Consider the following 22,070-nt stretch of genomic DNA (forward strand, 5'->3'; position numbering starts at 1 on the left):
AGGCACATGGCATCAAAATGTAGTAAGAGTATCCAGATAAGATCTTTCCATGGACAGCAAAACACATGCCTGTGAAGGTATACCCAGCATATGCAACAATGTCTAACAAGGGCGCCTCCCCGCTACCCAATGAAAGGAGTATCCTTTTTAGCAATGCAACCTGCATTAACCAGCCGAGCAATACAATTGTATTTTTTTATAGCTTGTATTTAAAATTAAATTTTATAAAAATTTCCGGTGACTTGTTCGATCCATAGATAATCTAAACAATTAAAAAAAAAATTTGATTATAAAATTAAAAAAAATAATGAAATAAAAAGAAAAAAATCTCTTGACTCGACTCCTTATTTAAAATCACGTTGCAAATTAAACCATGTTGAAATTTATACAACTTAACCATCATTTAGTTATTATTTCAAGATAAAAAATAAAATAAAAAATCAGAGGTAATTAAAACATGTATTTTTATATGTTTTGTTTCAAAATATATAAATTCATTCAAAAACATTTTATAGGGACAAAATTTATTTTAAGTTTTTATCTTTTAAACTAAATATATTTTTATTTTTTATATATATATTCTTTCTGAAACTAAAGTTGCTAAACCTAATTTGGGGATTGATTTAAAGCTAGGCTTGGATTACGAATAAAGAGGGTAAATCTAAATTGATGTAGGTTAACCCTGTACTTTTTTTTTAACAAATAGTTTAATATGATATTATTTTTATAAAAATCTTCAAAATAAAATCAACAAGTTGACTCACTTTTTTTTTCCCTATTTTTTCATTAACACCGGTTTGACCGATCATGGCCAACCAGCAGAGGCAGTTTGTGTTATACAAGAGTGAACACTAGACTAACTATAAAATCTTTCCATTCATATATATATATATATATATATATATATATATATATATAAAGATTTTCGAAAATTTTCTTTCCTTGCATGAAACTCGTGAGGGTGTACAAGGCTCATAGGCCTCCGTATAGACCTATCAACTGTCAAGGCCTTTTCTCCATGTACACGAACCCAATCTCTTCTTTCTGAACGCCAACACTAAACTCTCAGACAAATCCCTTGCCCATGTTTGTCTGTCTGGCATAACAGGTGAGTTTCGTACTCCATTGTTGTAAGTTGCAACGTTGCTCCATCTTTACACCACCCACATGGTTCTTAACAGTTTACATTACACCAACTGGGTTCTTACAGATTTTGGTAAAGTTGGTTTCTTTGGTCATGTTTTTTCCTGTTGTTTGTATATAACAGTTGTAAAAAGTTGTGTTTTTTTGGTGATTTATGGTGCTTGGGTTTGTTCTACTAGGCAATGCTTGGTCTCTCACCTGGGAATTGATGATGGAAGTTTAGAAAGGATTGTAATGTTAGTGAACCAAAGAAAATTAAACAAAAGAATGGAAAGAGATATCATTCCATTTTGAATCTTAGAGTGAACCAAATATTACCCTTTTGTCTGAAGTTTCAATCTTTTTTACTTTAGGTAGTGTTTGGTTTACTTAGGAATTGATGGTGGAAATTAGAATGATTTTGCTAATTGATTTTAGGAAGCCAAGAATGTTAAACAAAAGAATGGAAGGAGATTATGTTCCATTTCCATCAATCTTGTGTGAACCAAAAATGACCCATTTGTTTAAGATTTTTATCTTTTTTATTTTATTTTGATGAATATATTATCTATTTCTGCTTGATATTGCAGGGGATTCCATGGAATAATATCAAAAGCTATACTCAGTTTATTTGAAGTACTTTAGTGACTAATACGACTCTATTCACTTAATAAGAAAAAAATAAGACCCAAATGGGAATTTCTGCGCTAGGACCAGCTACTTCGCTCCGGTTAACCCCGGGGTCAACTCTCCGGTTGCTATCCTTCTACCCCAAATCAAACCCTAGTAACCTGTCTGGTATCCTCAAAACAATAACGAAACCTCATGCCATACCTCCAAAGTTCCACCATCTGTTGCAACTTTCGGGTTTGCCTTGTCGGAGGTTCTTCTGCAGTGTAATTTCCGGAGCTCTACAGTCTAGCGAGAGTGCAAAAGTAGAGAAGAAGGGTGAAATTGGGAATAGAGTTGGAGAATTTAGAAGGAAGGTGAAGATTGCTGATATAAAGGGTGGTCCAGATGAAGGGTTGGATCGTGTAGGGAAGACCATCATTGTGATGGGTTGGGTTCGTACACTTCGAGTTCAAAGTAGTGTTACTTTTATTGAGGTAATAATGGTGGTTACTCCTATGATTTCCATGTTAATGGTGTTTTAAATTTTACTTCTGTGATTAGCTGATTGGATCTCTGTTATTAAACACAAACAGGTTAATGATGGTTCATGCCTGTCAAACTTGCAAGGTGTAATGGACTTGGAGGCTGAAGGTTATGATCAGGTATCACCATAGACAATAATTTGTCTATGTATAGTTTCTAGATTTTAATTTGCTCTGGAAGATAATCTCTTTGGACTTGACATCTAAGCTTCTCTTCTTAAGTTTGGTTGGCAGAACTAAATTAACCTTTGTGTAAACAACTAGTAACAAGGGTACTTTTGTTCACCTTCTTTTTTCTACATTTATTTATTTATATGAAAATTTAGTTTCTGAAATGTTAAGCTGCATCAATTTTCTGTCTTTCAATAGAATTTCAAAAGCTCTCATAGTATGTTTATACAATGATGTATTCATCTTTCATGTGGTCTGTGTTGCTGTCACTTTACATTTATTCAAGCTTTGGAGCTTATTAACAGGTAGAATCTGGCTTGGTAACAACTGGCGCATCAATATGGATGCAAGGAACTGTGGTGAAGAGCCGAGGGTCAAAACAAAAAGTGGAACTGAAGGTCATTAAAATAGTAGCGGTATGATACTCTTTGGCATTCCTGGTAGATAGGGAGCTAATTTTCACTTGAACTCATCTATACATAATTTGATTACTTGCATTTACTAAGTGGTAAGGGATTGCTGCTGAAATTTTTACAGATTAATTAATTTTCTTCTCTCATGCCTTAGAAAGGGCTACTGCTAATTCTAATATCACTTCACCCCCAGATTACTGAAAAGCTACTGCCAGTAAAATTGAATCCTTTTGAATTTATAATGACAGGACTATCAGATGAGGCAAATTAAAAGATGGCAGGAAGAAACAGGGATCCAAAAAGAGTGCACTAAAGCAAATAGAAGTTATTAAGATTTTTCACTTTTTCACGTCTTATACGACTCAAATAAATTGCAGTAAATCTGTACTTGTATAAAACCATACACTTTAAAGAAGTGAAAGAATGAACTCAATGTCTTTGGGCGATTGTTTTCATACTATTCTATCCCCAATGATATTCTGGATAACAAGCAATTGAAAAAACTGGTCCTCGTATATTAGGATATGGTTCTTTCTGTTTCTCATGTGATCTCTATCGGCATTTGAGTGTCAATCTACATGCTAGTTTTCACCTGAAACCTCCTTTCTTGTTATAGGTTGGCAAGAGTGATCCTTCCTATCCCATCCAAAAGAAAAGGGTCAGTAGAGAATTTTTGAGAACTACAGCTCACCTTCGTCCTCGAACAAATACATTTGGTGCGGTATGGTTCTAGTTCTTCTTTCTGTTTCCACTTTTTGGTTGGGTGTAGTGCCTTCTCAATGATGTATAACATTACCCACTTAATATGGCAAGCATGTTTTATACTCTCTTTTTTCCAATGGATCTTATTCTTGATTTTTTTGACATCTTTGTAAATGATGCTAATTGATTCTAGGTTGCAAGGGTGAGGAATGCTTTGGCATATGCCACTCACAAGTTTTTTCAAGAAAATGGGTTTGTTTGGGTCTCAAGTCCTATTATTACAGCTTCAGATTGTGAAGGGGCCGGTGAACAGTTCTGTGTGACTACTTTGGTATGCACCGCTTATGTTGTTTATGACTTTTGATGGTTAATATCTTAATGTTCACATATTTTATTTTCTTGTAGAAACATTATTATTAAGATACTGAAAAGTACACCAAGATTTCTGTTATTAGCTGTAATTTGGTTTACATGGTTTGCTTCAATCCTATCTAACTAGTATTTTGAAATATACAAACGTGCACAATTTTGCTAACATTACTTGAGGACAGAATGCACTTGACAAAGCTATGTAATTCCCCAGTAACTAACATTGCAATAGTTTTATAAAAATACTGTTGCCCTTATATTGTAGGGATTTCATTGTGCTTCTGAAAAATAATTTTAATGAACAGATTCCAGGTTCTCAAGAAGCTGTCAATTCTCCGGTGGATGGGATTCCAAAAACAAAGGATGGGTTAATTGATTGGTCACAGGTGAGTTGAACATTCTTTTTTCTTGCTAGTATGCTCAAAAGTAGACTTTTAGTATAGCATGTCCCTCCCTCCATTCCCTTATCTGTCCTGCCGCAAAAATCAAAGTGAATTACAGACAGGTTTCATAAGGAACAAGGTACATCTTTAGCTATCTGAAAATTTTATTCTTGCATGTCCCTCGGAAAACCTTCATGTTAGATCAACATTGTGATTAAGAAGCTTGTTAGTGCTGGCAGCTGACAGACCCCCCCCCCCCCCCCCCCCCCAACCAGCAAACTGAAACTGAGCTTATCTCTACATCAATTTGGAAACATGGAAAGCAAGTTGATAATGCAGTGTTATTGAGCTCCACTGATACAGTTTTCATTGCCTTCATTCATTTCTCAGGACTTTTTCGGCAAACCAGCTTTTCTGACGGTCTCTGGCCAGCTCAATGCTGAAACATATGCTACTGCTCTTTCGGATGTATATTTTTCCACTTATTCTTTACTCATTATTTTAATGTCAGATAGTAAATAAAAAACTATTTGAACCTTTTCTTATAGTACAATTTTTCTCTTCTTTAGGTATACACATTTGGTCCCACGTTTCGAGCTGAAAATTCTAACACTTCTAGGCACTTGGCTGAATTTTGGGTAGGTGTACTCTGTTTTTTTAAAGAGACAAGTTTTGTTCTTCTGGATAATGCATTATACGAGTTTCATATAATTTTTCTGTTTCTTTAATTAAGATGATTGAACCAGAACTTGCATTTGCTGATCTGAATGACGACATGGCCTGCGCCACTGCCTATCTCCAGTATGTAGTATGTTACTTTTTGCACATCTTCTCTATTGTTAATTTAACACTATACGGGCTAAAGGCAAGCTTGCACATGCACTTATGCACACAAACTTACATATTTTTCCCATCCCATAATTGATTGACAAAACTTTATATGGAAGGTGAGACATATCCTTGAAAACTGCAAGGAAGACATGGAATTTTTCAATACTTGGATTGAGAAGGGAATCATTGATCGATTGAGTGTATGAGCTCTCTAGTGTAACTTATCTTTCTCCAAACTTTCTATCTTGTGCTTCATACTTTCCAGTTGTTTCAACACAGTTCTTGTGCTGTTTTGGCTCTGGATGTAATTTCCATATTTTTCTTACACAATTTTCTTTGCTTTATAAAGGATGTGGCTGAGAAAGACTTTGTTCAGTTGACTTACACTGATGCAATTGAACTTCTTCTGAAAGCAAAAAAGAAGTTTGATTTCCCGGTACTACATACTAATCCTGATATTTAGACTTTTCTGGTGACTTTCTTGCAGATGCTGATGTGTATGAGCCCGCTGTTACTACTAGCTGTGTCTTAGATTAGATCAGAAACTGTATTTCTCTGTTAAATTTCCTTTATTTTTCCTGATTACACGCCAGAAATAGTTATATCATACTTGTAGTATCATAAACCTAAATGCATATATGCTGATTATGCCTTTGAAGTTTGTCTTGCTCTTGGTTTCTAATAAGATTCATCACTATTATCGGTTTCTGTCTCATCTGAGTGATGACAAGATCACTTATTGCAGCCTTGATTCATTACAGTAATGAAATGTTGTCTGATTTGGCAAAATGACACGTTAATGGACTGTGGTGAGCCAGAGGATAAGCATCATAGTCTATTGATTAAAACATGAAAACCTGCATTTTAAGGCAGTTTGAAGTTGCAATGTTAAACTTTCACTATGAAGTATTGATTTAATCTTTCTATGGTTGGAACTGCTTTAGTAATCTTAGCCAATTTACCATTCCTTAAATAATAAATGAAGATTATACAGGGTATTTACTGCTTAATAATGAATCTGGGACTTGTAGTTGGAATGGGGACGTGATTTGCAAAGCGAGCATGAGCGATATATAACTGAAGAGGTATTTGGTGGGTGCCCTGTCATCATCAAAGATTATCCAAAGGTATGCATCAGATAGCCACCTGGTCCATATTATTTCCGCTTTTAAAGGAAGTAAAAACATATTGTGGAGTGTATATTGTCCTTGGAATTAATGTTAATGTCTTGCAGCTCTTCAATCTAAAACTCTCAGGACATCAAAGCATTTTATATGCGGCAAAATGATGATGGTAAGACTGTTGCTGCCATGGATATACTAGTTCCTCGGGTAAATATCCATTTCCTGATTCCATTTTAACTTGTTTTTTGACTGTCAAGGAACTATTGGTTGTCATATTCTAAAGCATTTAATGACCTCATCACAATGGAGTGGATTGCATAGAGCAAGAACCTATTATGATTTACTTCAACGTGAGCCCTTGTTAGGGAGGTTAAAATGAATTATTCAGGCATAAGTTTAGAAAAAACAGAGTGCAGGGGACAAGGTGTTTAGCAAATGTTATCTTAGCGGAATGTATCATGTAAGAATTTGTTGATTTGTCAGGTTGGTGAGCTTATTGGTGGAAGCCAAAGAGAAGAACGGCTGGAATATCTAGAAGACCGTTTAGATGAGCTAAAGCTGAACAAGGAGAGCTTCTGGTGGTATCTTGATTTGCGCCGTTATGGTTCAGGTGAGAATCAATTTTTGAAGTTCACAATTTCTCTCAAGTTGCTGAGGTTTGTGCTTTGAAGCTGATGGTCTAATTTCTATCTTGGTCATTTGAAGATTTTAGTTCTGAGCATTTCATTTCTATTTTGAAGTTCTCTAAGTTCTTGGAAACTTCAATTAAGTACGGAAAACAATTTGATGTCAGTTTTTATCCTACATAGATTTCAGTAGTACACAGTGCATACAATGCATAGTTTTCAGGAATTTGTCTTATTTTTATTCGATTGCTTCAATATCCTCAAGTAGCTGAAAATCTGCCTAACATGCATTGTTCTGATCTCTTTTGTTTCGGTATGGTCAGTTCCTCATGCAGGTTTTGGACTGGGTTTTGAAAGGCTCGTTCAATTTGCTACAGGAATTGAAAATATAAGAGATGCAATACCTTTCCCTCGGGTACCTGGTTCGGCTGAATTTTAATGGAAAATCATCTGATTTGATTTTCTTTTTTCCTTCAATCTTCTCTGTTGTTATTCCTGTTACTTCAAATCATTGGTCTTTGTTTTCTCCTCCCTTACCAATTTTGTATTTTATAGCTCCAAAACCTCTTAGGTAGCATAGAACATTTAAGTCTCAAGTTTGCTGCCTTTATCCAGCATGATGGTTAACATTCTATGTACAATATATGAAGTGATTAAACCAATTGTACATCCATTTATCACTGAATCACAATCTGACTGCGAGAATTCCCAGCATGATATCTGCTAAGAGTCCTGGATTGCCTATCGATGAGTTAAAGATGAGTGCTTTAACATGTTCCTGCCAACACTGCTAATTGATTGATGAACAAACTTAATGGACAGCTCATGATAAATCACTCAATGGTTCTGGCCCGATGAGAAGCCAGTAAGAACAAAACAGTGGCTCTGCATGTGTGCATTGCATGAACTGTCTCATGTTCTGAGGGAAATGTGTCTGATCACATTCCAAATTATCAGCATTAGGTGTGAAATAAGAGATGATTCAAATCCAGAATCTGAGGTCCAATCAGGAGTTGTGTCCCAGTGGGTTCCTTAACTAAATGTCAAATTTTAAATTAGTGCTTTGTTGGATTCTTGAGGCTTGGTTGGGATGGTAAGTGAATTTGTCATCGTGAGTTATTGTCTTTGGTTCAAAACCAAGGGAGGGAGGCTATTATAGAGTAATCTCCTATGTTTGGATTATTGTGGATATGAAAGTCTATCTAAAATCTGATCGAGAAATGATTTGGAGTTGGTGTCTGAAATACTTAAACATTTGAACAAAAAAATCAAGAATTTTGATTGCACAACATCCCCGACAAAGAATCATAAAGCCTAGCTAATAAGTTGTGGTTTATGGATCTCCCTGTTTTTCAGACTGAGGCTCTTTCGATTTAAAAGCATGTATCCAACCTAGCATTTTGATTTTTTTGTAATTCGTCAACTTGGAGCTTGGCATGACAGGTTTATCTGATAATCTCTCAACCTAAAGACAAAGTTTGGAGGATTAACCTAGAAATCTGTTAGCTTTAAGTCTGGTCTAAGTGTGTATTATTTCAAGCAGGTCTAGAGATTGATTCAAATAAACCTGAATAAGACCTCGCGACTTGATTTTGTAGGTTAAAGGTTGTTTAAAAATGTCATTTATTGTTTTTTAACGTGTTTTTCATGCTGAAATATATTAAAATGATATTTTTTTATTTTTTTAAATTATTTTTAAGATCAGTGCATTAAACGATTTAAAATATAAAAAAAATTAATTTTTAATAAAAATAATTATATTTTTTAAAAACATAAATATAATTGTATTTTCAAACACTCACGAATCAATTTGGAGCTTGGCTTGTCAGGTTTATTTGATATTATGTAAACTCAAAGGAAAGGAAAGCATGATATGTCAAGCTAGTAACATGTAAGTTTTAAAGATTTGATTGGCATTGTTGTCAAAATGATGTTTACCTAAAATTTAAATATTTTTTTAGTATTTTATTATCATTTTATTATGCTAATATCAAAAATAAATTATAAAAAATAAAAACAATATTATTTTGATACACTTCTAATTAAAAAAAAAACATTTTAAAATACAATTTTTACCCTATTTCTAAACAAAAACTAAATTAATTCTGTGTTTTATTCCAAGAGGTCTAGAAATTAATTTCATCTAATCCAAATAAGACCTTGTAAGGCCCACTTTAAGGTTTTTTTATTTTAATTGATTCAGATTAAATCAGCAAACCTGTGAACTTGGCAGGCTATGATAACCATGATTCAAAGAAAAGAACCACCGAAGCCGAAAGCAGGCAAGTAAACGACGAGTCTTTAGATGAAGATTTCTGTTTTAGACGACCTGTCACCTTGTTAGATTTTTGGGCAGAAAGAGAGAACTTGTCCTCCCCCTTGTGTCCGGATAGGAAAAAAATATATGGAGGAAGCAATAAATGTGTTGGACTCTGCTCTCTCTCACATCAAATGGCGCCTCAAATTTCCAGCCAAAAATCGTCTTCAAATAGGTCCCTCTCATCGCTTTATGATATATAGATTTCTGGGTTTCCTTCAAAATCTGGACTTGATTTCATTTTTGTGGTTTTTCTTTGCGGGTTATCTTTGGCAGATATTGTAGCTTTGCTGACAGAAATGAGGGCAGTTATAATGGTTGACTATGGTGGAAAGTTGCCTGAATTACAAGACCATCTTTGTGCTCTTGTTAAATTTTGTCAACAGGTATTATGTATGTCCCGTGTTGTCCTAAAAATTATCACTTTTTAAGACAATATAATGCTCAAAGACATAAGCTTTTGCTGTTTTGATGATAAATTTTGTTTTTTACTCCTGATTAAGGCATAATATTAGTTTTGGTTAAAATCTTTTAAAGTTCGATCAAGTTGGTGTTTGATAAACTACGTGATTGTTAACTTGTTAGTCTTGCTGTTAGTGTTGTGCCTTTGAATTTCTGTTTTGTTCCCTGATTGCCATTACTATGTTCTATGTGTAAATTTGGCAGGAGTCGGCTATTTTTGAGAATCTTAGAGTGATGGTGATAGAAGATATGATATATTTGATCCATGTAAGAGGGCTTGCTGAGTATGTTAAGTCAAGCTTGAATTTGGAAGTAGAATTGTTCTTCGTCAATCTTGAAGAGGATCCTCCCAAGGTTGCTGTCTTCTTTATTCTTTTATCAAGTAATAGAGCATTTAATCATTTGCTGCTTGACACGCAAATTCTGCCTTGAATCTGTCCGTGATTAAGACTCATTTCTTTTTTGTTTTTTTTTTTTTTCCTTACAAAGATGGTAACACAAGCGGAGGAAAGCACTTTAGTTACAGAGCTTATAAGAGTTCAGAAGTTGTTCTCTTCATTTTTTCCCTTGAATGGAAATAGCAATGACCTCTTGTCACATCAGATGCTAGATAGTGTGGTTAATGCTGAATCCTCCATCAATAAGCCTGCCACTTCTCAATCATCTGAGTTTATTGATCTTAGTTGCTGCATGCAGGACACCGAGATCACCGTGCCAACTTTAAATGGGTAATTTCCTATTTAAAGAAATGTTTTGATTCAATCTGTATTAAAAATGTGTTTACTTCATAATAACAGACATCTGGTGGACCATATTCTTCTATATTCTCAGCCAATACCAACTGTATAAATACGTATTCGATGTGTTAATAGCTTTGTATTTGATGCAGTAAAACTGAATAACTGATTTGTTTGACACAGTAACTCAGTTAGCGCTGCAAGTGTTAGTACAATCCTGGTATAGTGCAATAAAACCGTTCATCTAATGTGCTTCAGGTGGCTCCTTGGCTATCCAGTCGTGTACTTGTTCAGCAAGCAGCACATTGAAGATGCCATATATAATCTTTCCACTAAATATCTTCGTATCTTCCAAATTATAGTCAGCAGGTTTGTTTTACCTGATTCTCCTCTGCTGATTATAAGAATTACTTGTAGTGGTCATCAGAACAATATTAATAACCATTTGGCCAGCGTACTGTAGAAGCCTTCCATCTTGAAGTCAGCTTTAATTCACTTCTCGAATACTTCATTAAAATTCCATCACTTTGTTGGCATCTAAGAAAGTGATTTTGTCCAAGTGGAAATTTCATTTAGTTGCAATACTTCACAAAGATTTAACTTTGTTAACAGAATGATAAAAAAAAAAAAAAAGAACTTTTGCGTGAATACTATCTAAAATTCTGAATAATCTTTGATAACAGAAAGATAGTCAGGTCATTTATATCGTGCTTTGGAGTCTGATTTGTACAGTCTGCCAAAAATATGATAGTGGTCTTTAACATCACGAAGCAAAATGCATGTTTATAGTTGATGAACAGCATGAGATAGTTTCTTATCAAAGATGTTGCTAGGAGTAGTGGATAGTATCAATCGATGCTAAAACTTTATTAAGTACTATCAAATCATGGTTCCTGCAGGTATGCTTCACCCAAAAAAGGATCTCAGCCAGAAGAACTGCTGAGGTAATACTCTATTCCATATTCTATTGCAAAATATAGGCCAGTAGGTGGCAAAGATGTGTTAAGTTTGACTAGAAATTTGTAACAGAGACCAAGATAAAGGAACAAAATATTTTAAGAGATGAAAAGGTGGTTGCGGTGGTGGTGGAGGTGATAAGGTCACAACTGGGTTTCTGTGGCCTTGCAGATAGGAAAAAAGAAAGAGAAAAACAGAGGTACACATGATTTTGCTGGTGAAAAATGCATTAGAAAGGAGGGTTATCCTAGTATAAATGTGTAATCTGGTTGGGGTTCGTTAAAGCTGCTGCTAATCTGAACTAGCCTCGATTTTTCATCCTTATTTACACAAACCAGCCCATCTCCATTTCATTTCTCCTGTACAAGGGATCCAGTTGGGGCAGGACGGAGCAGCTGTGACCGGTTAAACATCGGAGATCTCATCTGCAGTCATTTAGATACTACTTGTTTAATGCTATCCTCGTTCTGAACATCTGCATGCTTGTTTCAAAATGTTGTGACAGCTTCTCAGTGCCATATGAACTGAGCATGGGAGGAAGCAAAGAACCATGGGCCGTGGCATTTCTTGCCCAAATGCAGACAAAGTGGGCAAAATGCAAGCCAACTTGGAGGTCCTTGAAGATGGAGGTGAGTGAGTGCTATCCACAGGCAATCGTCTTGTAGCAATGACCCGTCAAACTCCAACTCTTCAAGCCCACAGAAGGAAGTGGAGGACTGGTTTCTTTGCTCAAATATAATTATTTTGCTGTGTCGGTATGCAAAATGTCATTGGAGGATACCTTATACTTGAAAAGAAAAGGAACAGGTTCTATTTATGCATGTATGAAAGACCTGACTGAGTTCCATCGTTTTAATTAATCCGATTTGCGATCAGATCGCTGATTTGAAATGAAACTCGGTCTAGGTTCTGGGTTGTTAACTCACTAAATCAAGTTTTCTTTGCCATGTTTTATAACTAGTGATGAAGAGGCTTGCAACTCGATTTTCATTAAAATTTTAATTTTTTGTTTTAAATTAATTTTTTTAATATTTCTACATTATATTTTATATTATTTTAATACATAAACAACGTCTGCAACTTTTTTGTTTGGCAGAAATTTTAGCTTTAAACAAATAGTATAATATTTGGAGAAAGCTAACACTTTGATGATTGCTGCTTGATGCCCAGGATCAATTTGTTTAAAAGAAAATATTTATTTGGCAAGACCTTAAAGCGCAAGTCTTTTCCATCATTACACTCAAAGAGAAAAAGGCGAAAATTTGAGATTGCAACAGCTCTTCGATTGAATTGAGAACCAGGAGCTGAAAAGGAAAGGGATAAAATGCAGTGCGGATTAAAAAAAAAATAGTTTATTTTCCTTCTTTCACCAGTTTGAGGGCATCGGCCGGAGTAGGCAGAGCAGGGATTGCTCCCTTTTTGGTGGTTGTAATGGCTCCACAAGCATTTGCAAATCTAAGTATCTCTCTCAGCCTTGGCTCATCCTGAAAATCAAGATGTCAACAAATGTTAGAGACAGCAATACAAGAATTGCTTTTTTATTACCAATTTAAATGGAGACGGATGGTTTATAGAATTTACCTCAAGCACAGATTGGTCATCAACAATCTTGCAAAGGAGAGCACCAACAAATGAATCACCAGCACCTGTGGTATCAACAGTGTCCACGTGGAAAGCCTCAACTGATCCATGGAAATTCTGTATTTCAACAACACAATTGGAGAATATTTAGAAAATCCAGTCCGTTTATGGTTAGATTGGATATTTTTCATTCACCTAACATTTGTGTTCACATCTGACAACTATTTATGGCACAAAGTCTGAGTCTCCTATGAAACAAGACAAGAGCACTGTTCTTGGGTTGCTAGGAAATAACACAGCAACTAGCTTGGTGCAGAGATCACATAGCAAGCATTAACTTTTTGAATGCCCCCCAAGAAAGAAGATTGTTATATGATTTAACTTGAAGATCAATCTTGTAACCCAAAAGAGAAGAAGCAAGTTTCCAATCTAATCATATAAAAACTTATTACAAGCATTTTCCCTGTAAATTATGTACAAAAATCATCCATATTTGCAGTAAATGTTTCCTGTCATCAAACAAATCAAATTAAGTTATTAATAGAGCTCCAGGTTCATCCAAAGCACCCCACATACGCTTTTTTCCGATCTAGACAATAGCTTCATCCGCTTAGCAAGTAATCTAGTTAGGTAAACAATTTATACTTTAGTTGGCCGCACTCCACTATGCTTAGGATATAAATAAATGCAAACCAAAACTCCCTTTCAACATGCAGTGTGGGCCAAGAACCAACCATCATATACAACAAACAAGGCAGCTATATCCATTTGAGTGGTTGGGGATTTTGACTAGGATAATGACAACACGCCTAAATGGACACGCCTGGTTTCTGACCCAAGCCAGTAGTTTTGTCAGCATTTAAGGGATTTCTTGATCAATGCCACTGCAAGCTTATTTGACCGCTATTATGTTCCAAACAAAATTCATGCACATAAGCTTTGATCATGATTTCAAAATTAACATCATGAAAAGCATGAATGAGGACTGCCGACAAGTATCAAATCCTACAAGATTAAAGCATACTCCTTGTTAAACAAATCAGGTTTGTATCCCTAATTAAAGCAAGTTTACTAAAATATATGGTCTTGCATCTGGGAAAAAGCATGAGATCCAACACCCCATTAGCAAGTAGCCTCATAGACAGTCATAAAATTCATCGCCTACCCTTCTTCCGGCCAAAATCCCGGTTGAGTGACAATGTAACAGACAGCATTACTTACAACAAGGATCGTATCATAGTTAACCAAAAAAGATTAAGAATCTGACACTGAAAGACTGAACTAAAATTACTCACCTTGGTGTAATAATTGCAACCCTTTTCACCAAGGGTGACCAAGAGCAACTTAAAGTTAGGACGCCAAAGTGACATGGCAGTTTCATCATCAATTTTGTTACTTCCAGTGAGGAACTCAAGCTCATTATCACTGACTTTGACCACATCTGCCTCGTCCCAGATGCTCAATATCTGCTCACGCGCCTCCTCTTCTGATGGCCACAATGGCAGCCTCAGATTTGGGTCATACGAAAGCAATGCACCAGCATCCTTCGCCACCCTCATTGCCTGTAAATGTGCTGATCTGCATGGCTCCACAATCAAACTTATGGATCCATAGTGGAAAACCTTAGCCTGTATACACAAAAATCAAAGACAACACTTCTGAGAACATTTTAAGCGCGTGGGCAAACACAAACACAATCAATAACATAAATACAAGATTTTTCCGCAGTTTGCCTCAAAAACCCGCGACAAAAGACCGATCCAAACAGGGTTTTAAATTAATCTTTGTGAAAAATGAGTTCTTAATCAGAATTTTTTTACAGTTGACTCGGCAAAACTCAATTCAAACTCGGATCAAAATTAAAAAACAAAAGAACTTATTTTAATAAAAATAATGGACACGGATTGGAACAACTACCCGATAAAGCGGGTCCTTTTCCGGGTATAAAAGGCTATGACTTTAGCTATATTTTACACACAATCTGTGCAAATTTTCTAAATACAATTCTTTTTTCTATATATAATATTTTCCACCAATTTTAACCGCAGTAAGAAAAAAAATCACTGTAAAAATAAAATCTTTAACCATAAATCATTTACGGTAAATAATTAAGACAGAAAATGACAACACTTACAGATCTAATTAACTCAAGATTTAACTCTTCTGGCCTTAGTAACATATCAGCACTTGGATTTCTATAAAACATAAACTCACGCTCTCCATCAGCGCGTAGAGTAACAAACGCGAGAGCAGTCCTAGCACCTGTGTCAAAATTGATCCCAGTAGCGATCACGCCGTTTTCCTTCAAAATTCCGGCGAGCATGTTGCCGAACTCATCATCACCAAGTTTTCCAACAAATGCCGCCTTTCCTCCCAGCCTCGCCACCGCTATCGCCACGTTCGCCGGAGCACCACCCGGTGCCTTCACAAACCCCGGAGCTTCAGCGAGGGAGACGCCAGAGACCGTCGGGACGAAGTCTATCAGCATCTCCCCGAAGCTGACGATCAGTGGCTTGTCGTTCACTCCATTGGAAGCCATTGCAAGAGAACGAGAGCTGTGTGTTTTCTAGATAGAGAAAGCAAAGGAGGGAATGGCAGGGAGAGGGAGAGGGAGAGGGAGAGAGTTGGGAAGGGAAGAGAGGTTCATTTATAGAGGGAGAAAGAGATCAAGTGGAAATTTTTGTAATTAATGTTAATGACGATAATTGAGGTGTATGATTTTTAATTGTTTTTGTTGATATTGTGGATTTTTCTTTAAGGGCCCACAAATGTGGATTTTTTTTTTTTTGGGAATATGATAAATAAAATATGGATTGAGAAGAGTTTAAATAGCACGGATTTTTAGATGGAGGTAACGGTTTTAATATTTTTTAATATTTTTTATTTAAAAATATATTAAAATAATATATTTTTTAAAAATAAAAAATATATTTTTGATATTATAAAATTTTTAAAACTGAAAAACTAATGAAGTATGGTTGAATTAAAATTAAATGGATTTTTTATTGTAATATCCAAAATGAGATTGAAAAACAAATTGGGTTATAGAATTAACTTATAGTTTGTGGGATCAACTTAAATTGATTATTTTTATTAAATAATTTTATTTTATTAAAAACATAATTTAATTTAATTTTTACTATTCAATCAATTATTAAAAACCAAGTCAAATTAAATTAGTTTTATCCTTTTGTTAAGGTTTAACTTGCCGATCTTTTAAATCAACCTATCTGATATGCTTTTTTAGAGGGATTAATTTTATAAATAATAGATAAGGATATTTTTTAAACTTGTGGATTAGGTTTCTTAATAATATTAAAAGTTGACCAGGAATTGCAATATAACTATATATAGATATATGCGCATTAAATCTTGGATAAGCTTGGGATTTTTTATATATATACAACTATGAAAGGTTTTTTTGTAATTATAATTTTGGATCAAGATAAAACTCCTTTTATTTATGGATTTATTGTAATTATAATTCAATTTTTTTTCATGAATCTGTTGATACTGTAATATATTTTTATTTTATTATGGATATATTTATTAAACTAGTTTGCATTTGGGATAATGGCTAGAGTGGAAAGTAAATCTGCTCCCATATTATTATTATTATTATTATGGAGATAGTAGGAGGAGGAGATTGTGGGATAAATTCACATGAAGAAAAGTTATTAGGTGATCCAATTTTCATTAAAAAAAAAGGGGGAGAGAAGGATGAATTATCCAAATTAATGAAAAAAAGTAAAATAAAAATATATGGTAAATTCTCATTCAATACATTATGCTAAAAAATTTAAATGTCCGTGCTTTTATATTAATTTGAGTTTTCAATAGGATATGTTATCAAATTGTTGCATGATCAAGTTTTTTTTAAAAAAAATATCATGTATCACTTATATCCAGGAGTGTTTGGCACTGTGATTGGAAAGTGTTTTTGAAACATTTTAAAATTTTCTTTAAATTAATATAATTTTTTATATTTTCAGATTATTTTGATGGACTGATATTAAAAATAATTTTTAAAAATAAAAAAATAATTTTAATATATTTTTAAATGAAAATTACTTTAAATATTAACCATTATTATATTTTCAAATACCCTTTTGCAATTAAATTAGAGGAAAATCACTTTAAATATTAACCATTATTATATTTTCAAATATCCTTTTGCAATTAAATTAGAGGAAAAGTGTTGATCTTCAAAATTTAATTAAAAAATTAAATAAAAAAAACAAAACACAGCTTGGCCCGGCCGAGTTGAGTCATAACCAGATAAACTAAAATCTTGAACAAGTTTTACAAATTTAAAACGAGAGTTGTAATTAACCGGGTCAAAGGAGGTTGACTTTCCGGTTGATTACAAACCATTGTTTTGCTTGTTGTTTTGGTTGGTAGTTTTCACCCATGGTTTTGTCATTAAATAATTGGGTGTGCATGTATAAGGATATGTACATGGTTTATGATTTTTTATTTTATTTTATTTTATTTTGTTCTTCTCTCAGCTGCCATGTCAGCTATCAGTCTTGCTACTGTATTGCCCCTGGAAAGGAAGCATGAAATTCATTATATAAAATTATCAATAAAATAGTTTTTTTAATATTACACGCATACACTATGATTGGTTTGTTGAGATCGTGTTTTTCTTAATTTGTAATCTTCTATTAAAGGACTTCTGTCAAGTAATTGTTGTTGTAATAGTGATTATTTTTAAAGTATTTTTTATTTAAAAATATATTAAATTATTATTTTAATTTTTAATTGTCATTAGAATATCAAGATAATTTAAAAATATTAGAAAAATAATTTAATGCAAATAAAATTTAAATTTTTATAAAAATATTTTTCAACCACGGGATTTAAATATATTGATACAATTTCTAAAAAAGTCAGTACTCAGGTGTTCATAATACCAATCCGCCTAAAAATTCCCTTCCCGACAGAACTGTCTGGTTGGCAAGATGCCAAAATCCCAACCACAGCAGTGAAAAGATAAATAAATAAATTTCTATATTATAAAAATAAAAAAGATTTGCATTACATCATCATAAAATAAAATAAAAAGATTTTATTATAAAAATAATAATGTTTAAGTGTTATAAGTGTATTTTAAAGAAGTAAAAAAACATTTGTTACTCGACGGATAGTAAACTTGACTTACATTCAATAAAGTAATATTATTTAGTCAAATGAAAAAAAAGCATCTATGATTAATTAACAAAATTTTTAAAAAAATGATTATAATAACCTCAACAAAAAAAATATTTGTAAAAAAAACCTCAATTTCAAGCTAATTTAATACAAAATAATGATATTAAAAAAAAACGACTTGAGTTAACCCGATTTAGTATGGAAAACCTGTAACCCGAGTCATCAAATCAGGATAACTCAATAAAAAATAAATTTATAAAATATTACAAAACTGAATTCTCAATAATCAACGGTAAAAGAATGAAATCAATTAACAAAAAAAAGCACTAATAAACTCAGGTAAGCCCAACAAACTCAAGAAAAAGCACTAGTAAACTCAGGTAAGCCCAACAAACTCAAGGATCCAAATCATATTCTAATATTTCCTTGCAAATACTGCATTCCCTGTGGCAAAGCATATCATATGAAATAAATATATTTTGGAGGATGTATAGCATATTTTATAAAATATGCTTTGACGTAAATATTTTATAAATTATAATGTTTGCTTGCAAATACTGCATTCCCTGTGGCATTGTTTCCTCGCCCTCCTCTATTCTTTATTGCAAACTCAAACTTTAATGTAAAAAAAAACTAATGAATTATTGAAGCAAGGAGACAGAATTTGACTCATGGGGGCAGGGAAAAAGGGTCCAGCATCGTGTAGGCCATGCACATTGTCATCATGAGGATGAGACATGACTCCACTCAGCCTCCACAGCCAAGCAACACCAGCCTTTTTCAAGGACATGATCAGAAGACTTATGATGCACGTGGGTGGTAAATTTAGGGTGTTATTTAAATATAGTTATCGGTTTAAAATGTTCTTTTATTTAAAAATATATTAAAATAATATTTTTTATTTTTTTAAAATTATTTTTATATCAAAACATTAAAATAATTTAAAAATATAAAAAATTAAATTTTAATAGAACATAGCTGGAAACACGTTCCCAAACGGGACGTTAACCTTCTTTTATTTGTGTTATTAGTATGAGTGTTTTGATTAGTTTGTGTATATTTTTATAAATTTTAAAATTAATAATTATATAAATTTTTAATAATTATGATATTTATAATATTTAAATTTAAAATTTTAAAAAATAAATTTAAAATTTAACAAGTTAAAAAACTGACGTGCCCGGGAAGGGGAAGCTACATGCACAGCTTATCCCCGTGGGACACTCGTGTAGTTGAGCTGTAATTGGTGTATGGATTTATGCGTAAATAGAACTAATATCAAGAAAATAAAGTGGAAGTGGACTTGTCAACGCGCACACACAAGTTGCAAATTAAGATCTTAATAATACAAAAAGTATCTATATAATAGTCTAGTAATAAAAATTTAAAATTAAAATATTTTTTTTATGATTTTAGATTTGAGTTTTATAATTACTTATATGATATCATTAAAAAAATTTATAAAATTAATTAAGTTATTCACAAACTAATCTGGATATTTATACTAATTAAAAAAAAACTCAGTAATACGTCTTTTTTTCTCCAGCTAGCTTCTCTGACAGGGGACCTTTTTGCAGGTTTGAATTACCTGTCAAGCAGTGAGTTTGCTGAAACTGTGTGCCAAGGAAAAAGGATTAGATTTAGAACATCAAGGCACGTTTGTTTTGTATAAAGCATTTTTTATGAGAATATTTTATTCTTTATGGATTTTCTAAAATGACTTATTTTTTATTATTTTAAAAAAATATTTTTTCATTCATAAAATGAGAAAAAGATTGCAATACTTGTTGTAAAGGTGGTAACAATAATATTAATAATTATAATTATAATATTTATGATATTAATAATATTAATAGCAACAATAGTAATTATAAAATAATAATTGTTATGGTAATAATGATGATGATAATAAAATTAAAATTATTATTATTATTTTAATAACAAAATGATAGCAGTAAAAAAATTACGATAATTATAATGTTAATGGTGGTATTAAAATATTATAGTCAAATGATAATAAAATAATATTTATATTGATAATAAAATGGTAATAAGTAATGTTGGGGTGATTATGATAATTATGGTGACAAGTGACCGTAAAATGATGATATAATGATAGTTATATTAAAAATAAAATTGAGATATTAGCATTATATTATGAGTTGTTAGTTTGAATTAATATTATTCAAAGTTGATTAAATAATATTTTATATTATTTATTTTTTAATGTTTGTTTTGGACTAAAAAAACTACTTGAACATTTTCTTTATATCAAGAAAAATAAGTTATGATAATTTATCTATTGAAAACCAGATTTGGTTAATTTATTTTTTATGAACCGTGTAGGTATTTACGGACAATTTTTTTATTTCATTGAGATAATAGATGGGAAGGGTCGATTTAATAAACATGTTCATTTGATGAGAGAACATCCCTAATTATTTTATTTTTATATTGAATAATAACTAGTATTCAACTAATATATATTCATATAAATACTCAAAACTTATAAATCCTATATGAATATTTAAAATTATTAACTGTTATAAAAGAAATGAGGTGTGAATATTGTAACAATTCTATCCATTACCATCCGTAATTATTTTCAATAATTTTTACTTTATTTTAAAATATATATCAAAAAATCATTTCAATCTAAAAACTTAAGCTGTTAGATGAGATCTTAAGATATAATTTATATTATATTTAACACACTCTCTTAAGTGAAAGCTCTTTGGACTTGAAACTTGCACAGACCTATGTTACTTTGTGCTTAATTTTTATTAAATAAATGGAGATGATGAGATTCGAACTCGTGACCGTGCCTAGTCATCAAAACTCTGATATCATATCAAAGAACCTTCTCAACCCAGAAGCTTAAGTTGTTAGATAAGGTTTTAAGATATAATTTATATTATCTCTAACAACATGTGAGATTATAAAAAATAAATCCATTATGTAATCTTAGAAATTAAAAAGAAAAATGACTAAAATTAAATAAGGAGGGAAAATTATTGTTCCCCTCGTAAAAAAGAATTGTTCTAATTAATAATTTTTTTAATTTATTCTTTAATATTAAATTTATTGTGGATTAATTTTTATAATTAATTTTAATTTATTTTTTTATGTTATTTCAATCTTATGACTCAAGTCACGAGTTTTGTGAGTTAACCTGATAGACTTAGGTTTTTTTTGTTCTTTTTTGTGATTATTTTTTTTCAATTTCATCCTTCATCATTTGAGTAAATTGAAAATTAAACTTCATAATTTATTTTGATTTACTTTGTACGAGTTTATCCTAATCTCATGATCTGGTTTGTGAGTTAACACAGTTGACTCATGTTTTTCAGGTTTTTGTTTGAAATTATTCTTTTTTACTATCACTTTCATACTTTAATTTTTGGACTGATTGAGAATTAAATTTCATAATTTATTTTAATTTATTTTTTATAAGTCAAAAGTTTGACAAGTTAACCTAAGTCTTTTATATCCTTTTTTTAATTATTGTTTTTTAATTTTATCATTCAACATTAAATTGATTGAGAATTGAGCTTTATAATTTGTTTTGATTTACTTTTTATTGGGTTATCCGGGTTTCATAATCCAAGTTTAACTTGGGTTTTTTTGTATTTTTTTTAATTTTATTTATTAACATTGAGTTGATTAAGAATTAAACTTCAATATATTTTTTTTATTTACTTTTCATTAAGCTATAATGTTCTAATGACCAAGTTCGAGGGTTTTATATATTAACTTGGGTTGACTCAAGTCCATTTAATATGTTGTTGTTTAAATATTAAAAATATATATATATAATCTTGAAGTTTCTTTAGTCAAACTATATTTTTTTGTTATCTTGTTTATGTTGTCTTTTAACTTGTTAAATCAACCAAATTATTTTAAATAAATTTCTACACAATTTAAAATATTTTTTTTTCATGAAAATATGTCAGCCATGTCTATATAT

The 22,070-nt window shown here is 32.1% G+C and overlaps 3 protein-coding genes across 7 annotated transcripts; 2 read left to right on the forward strand and 1 right to left on the reverse strand.

Moving 5' to 3' along the window:
* The first annotated feature begins 953 nt into the window (after positions 1 to 953).
* LOC133670985 (asparagine--tRNA ligase, chloroplastic/mitochondrial-like) lies at positions 954 to 7,609 on the forward strand. 3 transcript variants are annotated; one of them, XM_062091591.1, is made up of 16 exons: positions 954 to 1,108; positions 1,713 to 2,228; positions 2,328 to 2,396; positions 2,753 to 2,863; positions 3,477 to 3,581; positions 3,756 to 3,893; positions 4,237 to 4,317; positions 4,705 to 4,782; positions 4,884 to 4,952; positions 5,048 to 5,122; positions 5,262 to 5,345; positions 5,495 to 5,581; positions 6,177 to 6,272; positions 6,402 to 6,476; positions 6,753 to 6,879; positions 7,219 to 7,609. In XM_062091591.1, the coding sequence occupies exons 2-16, from the start codon at positions 1,815 to 1,817 to the stop codon at positions 7,332 to 7,334; spliced, it is 1,725 nt and encodes a 574-aa protein (XP_061947575.1). In that variant the 5' UTR covers positions 954 to 1,108; positions 1,713 to 1,814; the 3' UTR covers positions 7,335 to 7,609. The 3 variants fall into 3 exon arrangements, with proteins under 3 accessions (XP_061947575.1, XP_061947577.1, XP_061947576.1); XM_062091592.1 differs by having other exon boundaries at positions 960 to 1,216; XM_062091593.1 differs by lacking the exon at positions 7,219 to 7,609 and having other exon boundaries at positions 6,380 to 6,476.
* A 1,554-nt stretch (positions 7,610 to 9,163) lies between these two features.
* LOC133671223 (uncharacterized) lies at positions 9,164 to 13,148 on the forward strand. 3 transcript variants are annotated; one of them, XM_062091908.1, is made up of 8 exons: positions 9,166 to 9,387; positions 9,489 to 9,598; positions 9,879 to 10,028; positions 10,164 to 10,402; positions 10,670 to 10,780; positions 11,311 to 11,355; positions 11,874 to 11,997; positions 12,539 to 13,148. In XM_062091908.1, exons 1-8 carry the CDS (start codon positions 9,300 to 9,302, stop codon positions 12,551 to 12,553), a joined length of 882 nt encoding a protein of 293 aa, XP_061947892.1. In that variant the 5' UTR covers positions 9,166 to 9,299; the 3' UTR covers positions 12,554 to 13,148. The 3 variants fall into 3 exon arrangements, with proteins under 3 accessions (XP_061947893.1, XP_061947892.1, XP_061947891.1); XM_062091909.1 differs by lacking the exons at positions 11,874 to 11,997; positions 12,539 to 13,148 and adding an exon at positions 11,441 to 11,836 and having other exon boundaries at positions 9,164 to 9,387; XM_062091907.1 differs by lacking the exon at positions 12,539 to 13,148 and having other exon boundaries at positions 9,168 to 9,387; positions 11,874 to 12,264.
* Positions 12,545 to 15,637, reverse strand: LOC133671222 (probable fructokinase-4). Its single transcript, XM_062091906.1, has 4 exons — positions 15,084 to 15,637; positions 14,245 to 14,577; positions 12,950 to 13,066; positions 12,545 to 12,852 (listed from the first exon to the last, which is right to left on the reverse strand). Exons 1-4 carry the CDS (start codon positions 15,486 to 15,488, stop codon positions 12,721 to 12,723), a joined length of 987 nt encoding a protein of 328 aa, XP_061947890.1. The 5' UTR covers positions 15,489 to 15,637; the 3' UTR covers positions 12,545 to 12,720.
* Between the last annotated feature and the right edge of the window lie 6,433 nt (positions 15,638 to 22,070).

Source organism: Populus nigra, chromosome 13, assembly GCF_951802175.1.
Source record: "Populus nigra chromosome 13, ddPopNigr1.1, whole genome shotgun sequence".
Taxonomy (NCBI): Eukaryota; Viridiplantae; Streptophyta; class Magnoliopsida; order Malpighiales; family Salicaceae; genus Populus; species Populus nigra.

Bases quoted from the DNA above. Each gene is read 5' to 3' on its own strand.
- LOC133670985 (XM_062091591.1), top strand. From the start codon at position 1,815: ATGGGAATTTCTGCGCTAGGACCAGCTACTTCGCTCCGGTTAACCCCG. The intron at 2,229-2,327 runs GTAATAATGGTG...AAACACAAACAG, and splicing joins GTAGTGTTACTTTTATTGAG to GTTAATGATGGTTCATGCCT. The intron at 6,880-7,218 runs GTGAGAATCAAT...CGGTATGGTCAG, and splicing joins TTTGCGCCGTTATGGTTCAG to TTCCTCATGCAGGTTTTGGA.
- LOC133671223 (XM_062091907.1), top strand. From the start codon at position 9,300: ATGGAGGAAGCAATAAATGTGTTGGACTCTGCTCTCTCTCACATCAAA. The intron at 9,388-9,488 runs GTCCCTCTCATC...TATCTTTGGCAG, and splicing joins CAAAAATCGTCTTCAAATAG to ATATTGTAGCTTTGCTGACA. The intron at 10,403-10,669 runs GTAATTTCCTAT...AATGTGCTTCAG, and splicing joins ACCGTGCCAACTTTAAATGG to GTGGCTCCTTGGCTATCCAG.
- LOC133671222 (XM_062091906.1), bottom strand. From the start codon at position 15,488: ATGGCTTCCAATGGAGTGAACGACAAGCCACTGATCGTCAGCTTCGGG. The intron at 13,067-14,244 runs GTGAGTAATTTT...GTTGAAATACAG, and splicing joins GTTGCAATTATTACACCAAG to AATTTCCATGGATCAGTTGA. The intron at 12,853-12,949 runs GTAAATTCTATA...CTTGATTTTCAG, and splicing joins ATGACCAATCTGTGCTTGAG to GATGAGCCAAGGCTGAGAGA.